At 47.0% G+C, this 11,825-nt stretch overlaps 1 protein-coding gene across 1 annotated transcript; it reads left to right on the top strand.

Annotated features, from left to right (window-relative positions):
• Nucleotides 1–4,380: 4,380 nt before the first annotated feature.
• On the top strand, nucleotides 4,381–10,842 carry LOC138946545 (uncharacterized). Its single transcript, XM_070317985.1, has 2 exons — nucleotides 4,381–5,364; nucleotides 5,614–10,842. Exons 1-2 carry the CDS (start codon nucleotides 4,381–4,383, stop codon nucleotides 10,840–10,842), a joined length of 6,213 nt encoding a protein of 2,070 aa, XP_070174086.1.
• Nucleotides 10,843–11,825: the final 983 nt, after the last annotated feature.

The raw sequence follows: 11,825 nt of genomic DNA, 5'->3' as shown, positions 1-11,825 counted from the left end.
GGCGTTAAGCAAACAAACAAACAAACAATCGTGTGTCGATCTCGGCTTTTTGGGGTGAGACAAGTATTTTCTCTAGCCCTGTGTTTGATCATTAGCGATTTGGGAGCAACACCACGTCTCAAAACAGAACACCCCAGAGGGTATTTTTATCTTCTTTTTCAGAAATCAGATATTATCTTGTTTTTAAGAGCACGCTCATAAGCGTACCTTGTTGTGCTCTATTTGTTGAAATGATTGTATGCAGCATTGTTATTTGTAATTATCTGAATAAAAACCAACACCCTAGGGGCTATTTTTATCCTCTTATTATCGAATTAGCCAAGTGGCGTGACCCCACCCCTCTGTGTCAAATTCTCTGTTGCTAATGGCACTGCTTTCGTGTAGATATTTTGTCAGAACCTTTTCGCTGGCTGTAGGACGTCGGCTGACGTTGTATGGGGTTGTTTGATTTGATCGGTGTTCTCTTTCAGTAAAGGTTTTTTTTTTAAGTAGGGTCTTCAGATTTCTAACAACGTTGATGGATTATTTCGTGCGCACATTTAAACAGGTCAAGAGTTGTGTCTGTGTCTCGAAAATAATGTCACCTTGTATGTTTCTAGTTTAGATAAAAATGAAAATAAACATATTACTATCTAGAATTACACAGACAAAGAAGCTGCTCGGCTAATTTTTGTCAGACTATTCGCAAAGTCAGAGTCCGTGTTTTTGATATTCGTTTTCGTTTAAATGACTCAGCTATAGTCTACAGACAGCTCATTTGGAACGTCTTCAAAACCTACAGATCTAGACTTATCTAGTCCGTATGCGCGCCCACACAAATAGGGCCGCTGAGCCCATTGAAGATTTCTTCTCCCAAAAGTCGGCTTTTCCAAGCACGTATGCGACCAAATGAACAAAATGGCGGAGGGTCCTCATCTCATACATAGCACATGTCTCTTCCCTCCAGAGAAAGGTCCGTACGTGAGTTGGGAAAAAGAGTTTTTGTCGGATTCTTCAGCATTCGCAAAGGGATCCGCTAAAGTTTAGGCGTCGACGTTTTAGTAATGGTCTCAACTGGAAAAGCCGAAAGCCTGTGTTGTATGTGGGAGTCAGTATGTTTGTTCCGTGGGTTGTCGTTATGGTTGTGGATTTCAGTTAATGGCTTGATGTAAAGGCAGCGGGATGGGCGTTTCTTTTGCAGTGGAGTCGGATCCATTGAGTTCAGTGCGACTGTAGCTAAGAGAGAGACAGAGAGAGAGACAGAGAGACAGAGAGAGAGAGACAGAGACAGAGAGAGAGACAGAGCAGAGAGACAGAGAGAGACAGAGAGAGAGAGAGACAGAGAGAGTCTATGTCTGTGTGCGCGTGTGTTTGTGTGCATTTATTCATGTGGCTCGCTTGTTGTTGTGTGTGTGTTTGACGGTGTGTGTGTTTGCATTTGGTGTGTGTATGTGTAAGTGTGTATGTGTGTGTGTGTACTGAACGCGTTTTCATGAAATTTGATATATCCATTTTGGTCAAACCTTGAAATTACGTCATCAGCGACGTAAACGTCACTACAAGATCGATATACCTTTCAGTAATAACATATCTTTTTCCAGGGTATTTGTTTATTCCGTTTTTCTGTTTTTGATAGCTCTATTTCATGACGTCATTTCTGTGTTGAAAAGAAGTCGAGGTGGCACTATGGCGACTGCATTCTGGAAGCTATGTCTGCGAATTCTTGAATTGTTGTCCCTTGGGTCTCCAAGTTTTACGCCCTCACGGCAAAGCCATTAGGGGCATGTTCCCGTGTTTTAACCCGGCTTTAGATGAGATACACAAGTGTATGCGTGTTTAGGTGTGTGAATGCCCCTGCTAAGGAGCCTTCTGTGTATTTAGATTCTTTTTGTTTTGCTTGTGTTTTTTAGTCTTGCGTCTAGCTTGACTCGCATGCGACTTTCCGTGGTGGTGGCTTCCCCTTTTTGTTCTTTCACTTTTATTATCTTATCTCACTTTTGCCCCTATTTGTTCCCATTTTGCAGCCACCTCTGTAGGTTCGCGTGCGGGTCTAGCTCGCTCTTTATCTTTTATTTTTCTTTATTAAGTATGAGCGTCCTGGTACGAACTTTGTTTTGTTATAATGACGTTAAATATTGTAACGAACTAATTTATAAACAAGGTAGTGTGGCCGGCGTTTTTCTGATATTAATTTCATGTGCCTGTATGGCTCACGCTGGACAGCCTATGGAGTTTTTCCCCGGAGAGCACGGGACGCATGTTTTGCAACAGTAATATTGTAGTAACGCGCAGTATTTTTAGTTCACCTCTGTGGTGGATAGCCTGTATTCGTCGTCACTTACTGGGAAGCCGTTCACGGAACAAGATGTTTTAGGATAGATAGATTTTTTTGCTCTGTTCCGGGGCCCAGTGTTTTCTGCCAGCCTCCAGTTTTGTTTTAAGTTATTTTGTAGTTCAGGTTCAGTTGCTCGCCTTGAGTCTGTTTTAGATTATTGATGCTGTCAAAGGCGAGTATCCATTTCTGACTATGTTTCTTTTATTTACCGAATTCGTGTAATTTTCGTTTTGAATCTTTGTTTGTTATGACTTTCTGTCCGTTTCTTTGTCTTCTGTCCGTTTCTGTGTCTTCTGTCCGTTTCTTTGTCTTCTGTCCGTTTCTGTGTCTTCTGTCCGTTTCTGTGTCTTCTGTCCGTTTCTTTGTCTTCTGTCCGTTTCTGTGTCTTCTTTCCGTCTCTGTGTCTTCTGTCCGTTTCTTTGTCTTCTTTCCGTCTCTGTGTCTTCTGTCCGTTTCTTTGTCTTCTTTCCGTTTCTGTGTCCTACGTTTATTCTATGTAGGGTTTTTCTAACATATTTTTGTCTTGATGATTTTTTATTGATTTGCCGCCATCTTGTTTCGGCCGCCATTTTGTCGTCCATCTTTGATGTTTATGTTTTTAGGACACCTTTGATGTTTATGTTTTTAGGACACCTTTGATGTTTATGTTTTTAGGACACCTTTGATGTTTAGTTTGATGTTTCGAATTCTAAGTTTAGTTTTTTCTTTTCTATCAGTTTCCACCGCTCCGCGCTTCTCGCTCCGCGCTTCTCGCTTCACGCTTCTCGCTTCTCGCTCCGCGCTTCTCGCTCCATGCTCCACGCTTCACACTCTACTGTTCTGCACTCTCACTCAAACTAGTCCTTTCTACTTCACATTTTAGCTTTAATTCACTTTCTAAACTTAGATTAGTTTTTCCGCCACGCTCCGATATAGGTTACTTAGCCTCTCCATAGATTTATGTTTAGCCTTTTATATATTGATATTATGAGCTGTTTCCGAATTACCATGACATCGACAAGTATTCAATAAACTTTAATTAATTTTCCAATTCTAGTGTTCGTTTTGTTTTGTGAGCGCGTCGGTTCTTTATAGCACCAAAATTACATCCTCCAGAATTTATATAAGCCATCACAGAATCTTACAGCTACTCAAGGGCAAGCACAGTGGAAACTTTGATATTTTTTGGAACATTTTGGATTGTTTTCGAGAAAGAACTTTATGAACTTTTGTAGGCCTGTGATTAGGGCCACTGACTTTTGAACTTCTTATCCTTACGAATCTTGTGAAGAGATCATGAACCTTTTGTCTTAAAGGAACTGTGTTTCGTATCTAGCGAACAATATTTTAATTTATTTTTGTCGGGCCCAGAGCAGAGCAACTTAGGCATTATTTTAGGTTTGTTGACCATAGCATTGCACACTTCGTATTTCGTATTTTCTTCCCCTCTAGTGAGTGACCCGAGGTGTGCCGTTTTGAATTTTGCTTCTCTATATTTCGCAAGTCTTTGTTAACCTCTACGTTTTCACTTGACTTAAAGTATGGATGAGAAATTACCTTCTCATGAGAGTGCCGAGCTATCCCCTTACACTTTGAAGGTAGAGAGGGATGAACATTTTGCTTCGGACACTGATAGTCGTAAGAATGAAGGCGACCGTGATGGCGCTCAGGGAGAGTCTCTAGCTGAACCCACTCAGACCCAAGACACTTTGAATTCAGATAACTTTCCCTCTCAAGCTGAACATTCTCCTACACAGGAAGGTTTAGGTACTGAGCCCTCCCAACAGGCTGCAAGTGCAGAGCATCTCGCTCAACGAAGTAGAGAAGAAAGAGGCCCCGCCATTGTTAGGGCTAGACTTAATGCTGAGGTGAGGGAACTGTCAGACAAGTACTGGGCCATAAGCCGAGCTCATAAGAATATGATCAGCGAGTTGTGCACAGCTTTTAGGGAGACACCAGACCAAAGAAGAGCCCTTAAAGCTCATAAAATAGTCCTCTGTGAGCACCTAAACAAGCTGAATGTAGCGAACTCGAGGCTTTGTCAAGTGGCTGAAAGTGATGTAGCTATAGAAGAGGATCTGAGCGATATGCACATGCAAACGGAGACGCTCAAAGAACAATATCACAGACTCTTTCCCAAGTTAGACCCGTACGCCTCCAGCTCGGACTTGACTTCCACAGTCGCTTCTGGAGGTGCTAGAGAGGTTTCTCTAGATGCTTCTTTGGCGGTTAGCGCAGCGAGATTTAAGTCCCAGCAAATGGTCGCAGATGAAAGGGCCAGACAAGAAGAAACTCTTTTGCTTTTAGAGGAGAAGGCTTCTAGGTCTAAAGCTTTGGCGGCAGAGAAGAAGGCAGAGAAGAAGGCAGAGTTGGAAAGAGAGTTGGAAAGGTCTATAGCTTTGGCTGCTGAGAAGAAGGCAGAGATGGAAAGAGAGTTGGAAAGAGAGTGTGCTCGTTTAGAGAGAGAAGCTCAAGATGAAAGGTTAGCTTTGAAGAAAAAAGAAAAGGAAGTTAAGGCTGCACTAGAGAGGGTGGAGAGAGAAGGCAAGATGCAAGAAGAGCATGACGTTTTTAAGATCATTAAAACTGACATAGAAGACCAGCAAAGGGCTAGAGAAAGATTCATGCCCCAACTACCTCGTGACAGCCCCATTGATAGGTACCTAGGTACTCACAACCCCCTGCATGTAGGTACACACTCAGAGAGCATAGGAGATGTGGCGGTAGGGTATGATAGGCACACACAGCACACACAAGATACATATAAGCCTGCGACAGCCGACACCTACGCCCGCCCGCGTCACCAGCCGTCAGCCAACACCCTCGTCTCTGGGCAACATCAGCCTGCGGCAGCCAAGCCTGGACTCCCGCCACTTCAGCAGCCCACGGAGGTCAGGGCTTATGCCCCTTCGCATCTCCAGTCGGCCGCCGAGGATATCCGCGACACTCTTCGAGGCATCTCCAGGACCCTTGCTCAACCTGTCTCCGCTTTTCACCCACTTCCAGCAGCGGTCACAGCCACGGCTCCTACCACTACGACGATGACTACAGCCACCACGATGACGACAAGAGTCGGAGGCCAATTCGCGACCTCCTTTCGGCCTCAGTTTGTCAAAGCTGAGATTCCAAGCCACGAAGATCGTCCTCGCCAGATCTACGCGCCTTCCCGTTTCCCTCACAAATCCCTCAATCCATCAGCGAGACCTTTTCCCGGGCCTTTCCCTGGTCCTTTTCCTGCCATGACCTCCCGAGAGTCTCCGACCTATGTGCCAAGCTTTGCATATGGGCCTTCTGTCATGCATCCTCCCATGCAAACGCAGCAATATGACCACGCTGCTAGCTTTGCTCCTGACACTGACTACACACAGCATGGTTTTCAAGAGGCTCCGGTCACGAGCCCTTCAGACGTCTACTACGGGCAAGAGGCATACCTTCCTCAGATGCAAGGCCAGCCAGTGCTCTCCGAGAGTTCTGCCCTAGCTCGTACTCTAGCTGAGGCTCTCCTGATCAACAGGTTACCGACGCAGGAGCCCACTACGTTTTCAGGAGATCCTTTGACGTACCCTCTCTGGAGGTCCTCATTCACGCTTTTGATTGAGCGGCAGGGCGTTTCTGCAGAGGAAAAGCTCCTCTACTTGGAGAAGTACTTGGACGGTCCGGCGAAGGATGCGGTCAAGGGACTCTTTCTAATCAGGGATGCTCAGGCCTATCAGCAGGCCCTTCAGACGCTGGAGGAAAGATTCGGCAGTTCTTTCGTCGTTGCCAGAGCCTTCCGAGAGAAACTAGATGCATGGCCGGTAATCAAACCCAAAGATGGACAAGCCCTCCGCGCCTTCTCGGACTTTCTTGGACAATGCCTTGTGGCGAGCCGAGTGATAGGCCAGCTACAGAATCTGGAAGACCAAGCCTATCACAAGACACTCATGAGCAAGCTTCCAGATTGGTTGGTGAGAAACTGGGTGCGGAAAGTAAACAAGACCAAGAACGAGAAGAAACGCTACCCTACCTTTGAGGAGTTGTCAGCTTTCATCAAGACAGAGGCAGACATCCTTTGCGAGCCCCTTTTCTCCTCCAGCAAATCTGCCGCCTCTTCCACCTCACAGACCGCCAGTTCATCAGTCCCCAAGAAAACATCGTACAGTACGGATTGTTCTACTGCATCTGCATGTCAAGAGTGTGACAAATGTCTTTGTCAGCACCACGCTAAAACTGTCCTGAGTACGAACTGCGACGAAGTCTGTCCCTTTTGTACCGTTCGTTTTCCGACCAGCTCTTCTTCTCATCCTCTACTCAGATGCCAGAGGTTCGATGAGATTCCCGTTGAGGACAGGAAACACTTCATGTACGAAGCGTCCTTGTGCTTCTCCTGTGCTAGAAAGACTGACCATAGAAGTGTAGACTGCACTACCAGGGCGATATGTGACAAGTGCCAAGGCCCACATCTCACTATGCTGCATGGAGCGCCCAGCTACAGGAAGAAGATTCCCAATCAGCAACGAAATGCACGGGGACCGCCAGACTCTTCAAGGTTTGTCTGTCTCAGTCAAGATGCCCGTGTTTCTGCCTCTGGACCAGCATTCGCGACGACCAACAAGTCAGACAGACCAGTCAGAGCTACCATGATTGTTCCGGTCAGAGTTTCGACGAAAGAGAATCCCACGGTAGAGCATACGACATACGCGCTGCTTGACACCATGTCTTGCATCTCCTTCGTTACTGAATCTTTGAGTGACAAGCTGAACACTCATTCTGAGCCAGCGTCATTGAGGCTGAACACTATGACTTCTCAGAACACTCATATTGAATGTCAGAGAGTGACCGGATTGTGTGTCAAGGCCCTCAACTCCAATGTTTCCCACAACCTGAAAACGCTCTACACGACGGACCATCTCACCAATGACACTGAGAACATACCAACATCAGAGACTGCTCGTAACATCAAGCATTTGAGTCATATTGCCAGCGAGATTCCCCCGTTGCTCGAAGGCTGCACTCCCGGGTTGTTGATTGGCTACGATCATGCAGAGCTATTCATGCCAGAGAGAGTCATCAAGGGAGACCCATACGCCGTTCTCACACCGTTGGGTTGGACCATACTGGGACAAGTGTCGCCAAAACAGTCTGTCCAGGACGTGATGCACGTGTCTCTAACAGAACAGTATTGTCCCAGCGAGTACGAAGGTGAATCAGTCACTTTCGTATATCGCACGACGCTCGCCGAACCCAGCATCTCCGACGCACTCCATGTCATGGAAAGGGATTTTGTTGAATCGGAGACGGGAAACAGGTCCCAAGAGGACGTCAAGTTCATGGAGATCCTGGCAAGATCCATCAAGGTGAATGAGAAGAGCCACTACGAAATGCCCTTACCCTTTCGTGCAGATAACCCTGAGCTTCCCCCAAATCGTTATGTTGCACTGAAGAGACTCAACTCGCTGAGTCGCCGGTTTGAGAAAGACTCTATGTACGCACAAGACTACTGCAAGTTCATGAGCGAGATCATCGAGAGCGGCCACGCTGAGAAGATTCCAAGAGACGAAGTAGAGAACGACAGATCGTGGTACATCCCTCACCATGGCGTGTATCATGACAAGAAGCCAGGCAAAATCCGCGTGGTCTTCGACTGCAGCGCACAGAAACATGGTCAGAGTCTCAACGGAGCACTGCTGCAAGGTCCCGACCTTTTCAATTCTCTCGTCGGAGTTCTTTGCCGTTTTCGCAAGGGAGAGATCGCCTTCTCGTGCGACGTCGAGAAGATGTTTCATCAATTTCATGTCACCAAGGAACACCGTGACTTCCTGCGCTTCTTATGGTGGGAAGATGGAGACCGCACCAGACCTCCTGTCGACTACAGAATGCGCGTTCACATCTTCGGCGCAGTATCGTCACCAGGTTGTGCCAACTACGCATTACAGCAGGCGGGACGCGACCACTCTCACGAAGACGAAGATGCCGCACAGTTCCTTCAGAATGACTTCTATGTAGACGACGGACTGCATGCTGCCAACGACGTCTCTTCTGCAGCCAAAGTTCTCATGGGAGCTCGAGAGATCTGTAGTAAAAGGAAGCTGCACCTGCACAAGATCACGTCTAACAGCGATGAGCTTCTCAGTTTGTTCCCTCCTGAGGAATGTTCAGCTTCTAAACGTCAGAATCTTGGAAGTGCAGTCGACACTGGCACTTTGGAGCGCACTTTGGGATTACAGTGGTGCATAGAAGACGACACCTTCACCTTCGCTCCCGACCTCAAGGAGAAACCGAAGACGAGAAGAGGAGTCCTTGCTACAGTGGCAGCGCTGTTCGACCCGCTTGGCTTCCTTGCTCCGTTCATTCTGAAGGGCAAGATTATTCTCCAGGAGGCATGCAGGAAGATCTCAGAGTGGGATGAAGAACTGGACGAGGTTTTGGAAGGCCTCTGGAAGAGCTGGATGGATGAGCTGCCCGGTCTAAGACAGGTCAGCATTCCGCGAAACTTTGTTCCATCGACCCTGGGAACTTTGACGCAGGTTCAGTTACACCACTTCTCCGATGCCAGCACAAGAGGCTACGGTCAATGTTCCTACCTACGTTTGAAAGATGAGAATGACAGAGTCCATTGCAGTCTTGTCATGGCCAAAGGAAGAGTGGCCCCTTTGAAGCAGGTAACTGTCCCTCGCCTGGAATTACAAGCCGCAACACTTTCTGCCAAGATGTCTTCATTTCTGGAGAAGGAGCTGAAGTACGAAAAGCTTGAGCACGTCTTTTGGACTGATAGCACTATCGTTTTGGCGTACCTCGCAAATCAACAGAAGAGGTTTCACGTGTTCGTTGCCAATAGAATCAGCCAGATCCTCAGAGTCTCTTCCGTCAGTCAGTGGAATCATGTCCCCACTGAGCAGAATCCAGCTGACCATGCCTCTCGAGGACTAAGCGTCAAAGAGCTCAACGCCTCTACTTGGTTTTCAGGTCCTCAGTTCCTGTGGCAGTCTGACATTCCGAGAGGAAACATCACAGCCACTGTTGAGAGAGATGATCTGGAAGTACGCTCCTGCAGAGTCACGTCCATTGCTGAAACATCTGACGTGGGGATGGAGACAACCTTTGCCAAGTTCTCAAGATGGAGCTTTTTGGTTCGAGGGATTGCAAAGGTTCTCAGGTTCCTCAACACCAAACGGAACATGCCTGCTTTAGAAGTTCTGGCGTCGGAAGCTACAGCGGAAGAGAAGATTGTCCTCGCTACACAAAGAGAATTCTTTTCTGCTCCCAGCAAGTCTCGGGAAGAAACACTGAAGAAGTTGAACGTTGAGAAAGACGAGAAAGGATTCTACAGAGTCGGAGGAAGATTGAGAAATGCCAAGAACCTCATATGGTCCAAGCCAAAATTGCTGCCACAAGACTGTCATGTTTCCAAACTGTTGATCGCCGAAGCACATGAAACTCTGGGACATGCTGGCAGGACCAACGTCATTCACCACATTAGGTCACGTGGTTACTGGATCTTTGGAATACGTCGCGTGGTTGCGCAAGTTTTGAAGGATTGCGTCACATGCAAGAAGATGTACGGAAAGGAGGCTTCACAGAAGATGGCCGATCTTCCTTTGGACAGGGTTGAAGAATCCGCCCCGTTCACATCCTGTGGCATGGACTGTTTCGGCCCCTTCATTGTCGCAGAGGGACGTAGGCAAGTCAAGCGCTACGGCCTTATGATCACGTGTCTCTCCATGCGAGCGATTCACCTCGAAGTACTGGATGATCTCTCTGCTGATGCCCTCATCAATGGCCTTCGAAACGTCATAGCCATCAGAGGTCCGATCAGGGTGTTGAGATGTGACAGAGGTACGAACTTTGTGGGCGCTTCACGAGAGTTGAGGGAAGCTTGGAACTCCATTGAGAAAGAAGAGTTGAAGAAGAGGCTTGAAGATCGTCAATGCGAGTGGATTTTCAACACGCCTAAGGCAAGTCACATGGGAGGAGTCTGGGAGAGGCAGATTGGCACAGTCAGACGAATCCTCAACGGCCTCATGCGCAAATATCCTTCCCGCTTGAGCACTTCCACCCTCAGAACCTTTTTGCTGGAGGTCATGGCTATCGTAAACTCTCGTCCCCTGTCCGTTGAGTCCTTGGAAGACCCCACTGGCCCTCTCCCTCTTACCCCGAACCACATCCTGACAATGAAGGCTGTCGGGGTACTGCCTATCCCTGGCATTTTCGATGGCGCTGACGTCGAGGCGAGGAAGAAATGGAGAAGAGTTCAGCGACTGGCAGACGAGTTCTGGAGACTGTGGAGGCTAGACTTTTTGGCCTCTTTGCGACGAAGAAGAGAGTGGCTTCTTCCTCAACGTAACGTTGCTGTCGGAGATGTCGTCGTGCTACGTGACGAAGCCGTATGCAGAGCAGATTGGCCTCTTGGACTCGTGACGGAGGTTCGCCCCAGCGACGATGGACTCGTGCGAACCTGCAAGCTCAAGACTGTCAAGGTCACCTCGAAGACGAGCCATTCCACTTTCTACTACTGGCGCCCCATCTCTAAGCTGACCGTGCTGGTGAAGGCAGACCCGGACACCCAATGACTTTTCCAGTGAACGTTACTGTTTCGACAGACCGTTTGTGCATGTTTTGGTCTGACGTAATCCGTTCGCCTTTTTTGACAGGTGGCGCTGTTTTGATTTGGGGAGAAAGTTTCGTCTTAATGCAAATATTTTGTGACTTTGTGATTTCTCTCCATTTGTATATATGTTTTTGGTTCCGCATTTTGGAACGAAAGCTCTTGACAGAGGCAAGCGCTTAATGAATCGGTTTGTTTAGTCCTTCCCGCGTGCGGATGCCTGTGCTTATGATTAAGACGACTGAAGATGTTTTTCTTTTGTATTTTGTAGGTTGCGACTACAGTCTTTCATACTGAGTTGCGGGTTATGTAAAGGTGTAAGAATAATGTTGACACGATATGTTGACAGTGACGGACTGACGAAATATGATGTTACATTTGTTGAAAGAACACGTGTGATTTTTAGATTGAGACTCATAGAGAGTGCGTTTCGAACAGCTACGTTTTGGATAATGCCAAAAGGATTCTGTAACGTTTCGGATTTTTGTATTTTGAACCACGTATGAGAGTGCGTTTTGAACAGCTACGTTTTGGATAATGCCAAAAGGATTCTGTAATGTCTCGGATTTTGTTTTTGAACCACGTATGTATTCGATGATTTTTGTTGATTTTTTTATGTCGACTTTTGTAAAGACTAAGATGTCTTCGAGGGGGGAATGTGAATGCCCCTGCTAAGGAGCCTTCTGTGTATTTAGATTCTTTTTGTTTTGCTTGTGTTTTTTAGTCTTGCGTCTAGCTTGACTCGCATGCGACTTTCCGTGGTGGTGGCTTCCCCTTTTTGTTCTTTCACTTTTATTATCTTATCTCACTTTTGCCCCTATTTGTTCCCATTTTGCAGCCACCTCTGTAGGTTCGCGTGCGGGTCTAGCTCGCTCTTTATCTTCTAATTTTTCTTTATTAAGTATGAGCGTCCTGGTACGAACTTTGTTTTGTTATAATGACGTTACA

This window comes from Littorina saxatilis, linkage group LG14, assembly GCF_037325665.1.
Source record: "Littorina saxatilis isolate snail1 linkage group LG14, US_GU_Lsax_2.0, whole genome shotgun sequence".
NCBI lineage: Eukaryota > Metazoa > Mollusca > Gastropoda > Littorinimorpha > Littorinidae > Littorina > Littorina saxatilis.
This window is presented reverse-complemented; position numbering and strand designations above follow the sequence as displayed.

Bases quoted from the DNA above. Each gene is read 5' to 3' on its own strand.
- LOC138946545 (XM_070317985.1), top strand. From the start codon at position 4,381: ATGCACATGCAAACGGAGACGCTCAAAGAACAATATCACAGACTCTTT. The intron at 5,365-5,613 runs GTCGGAGGCCAA...ATGCAAACGCAG, and splicing joins CCACCACGATGACGACAAGA to CAATATGACCACGCTGCTAG.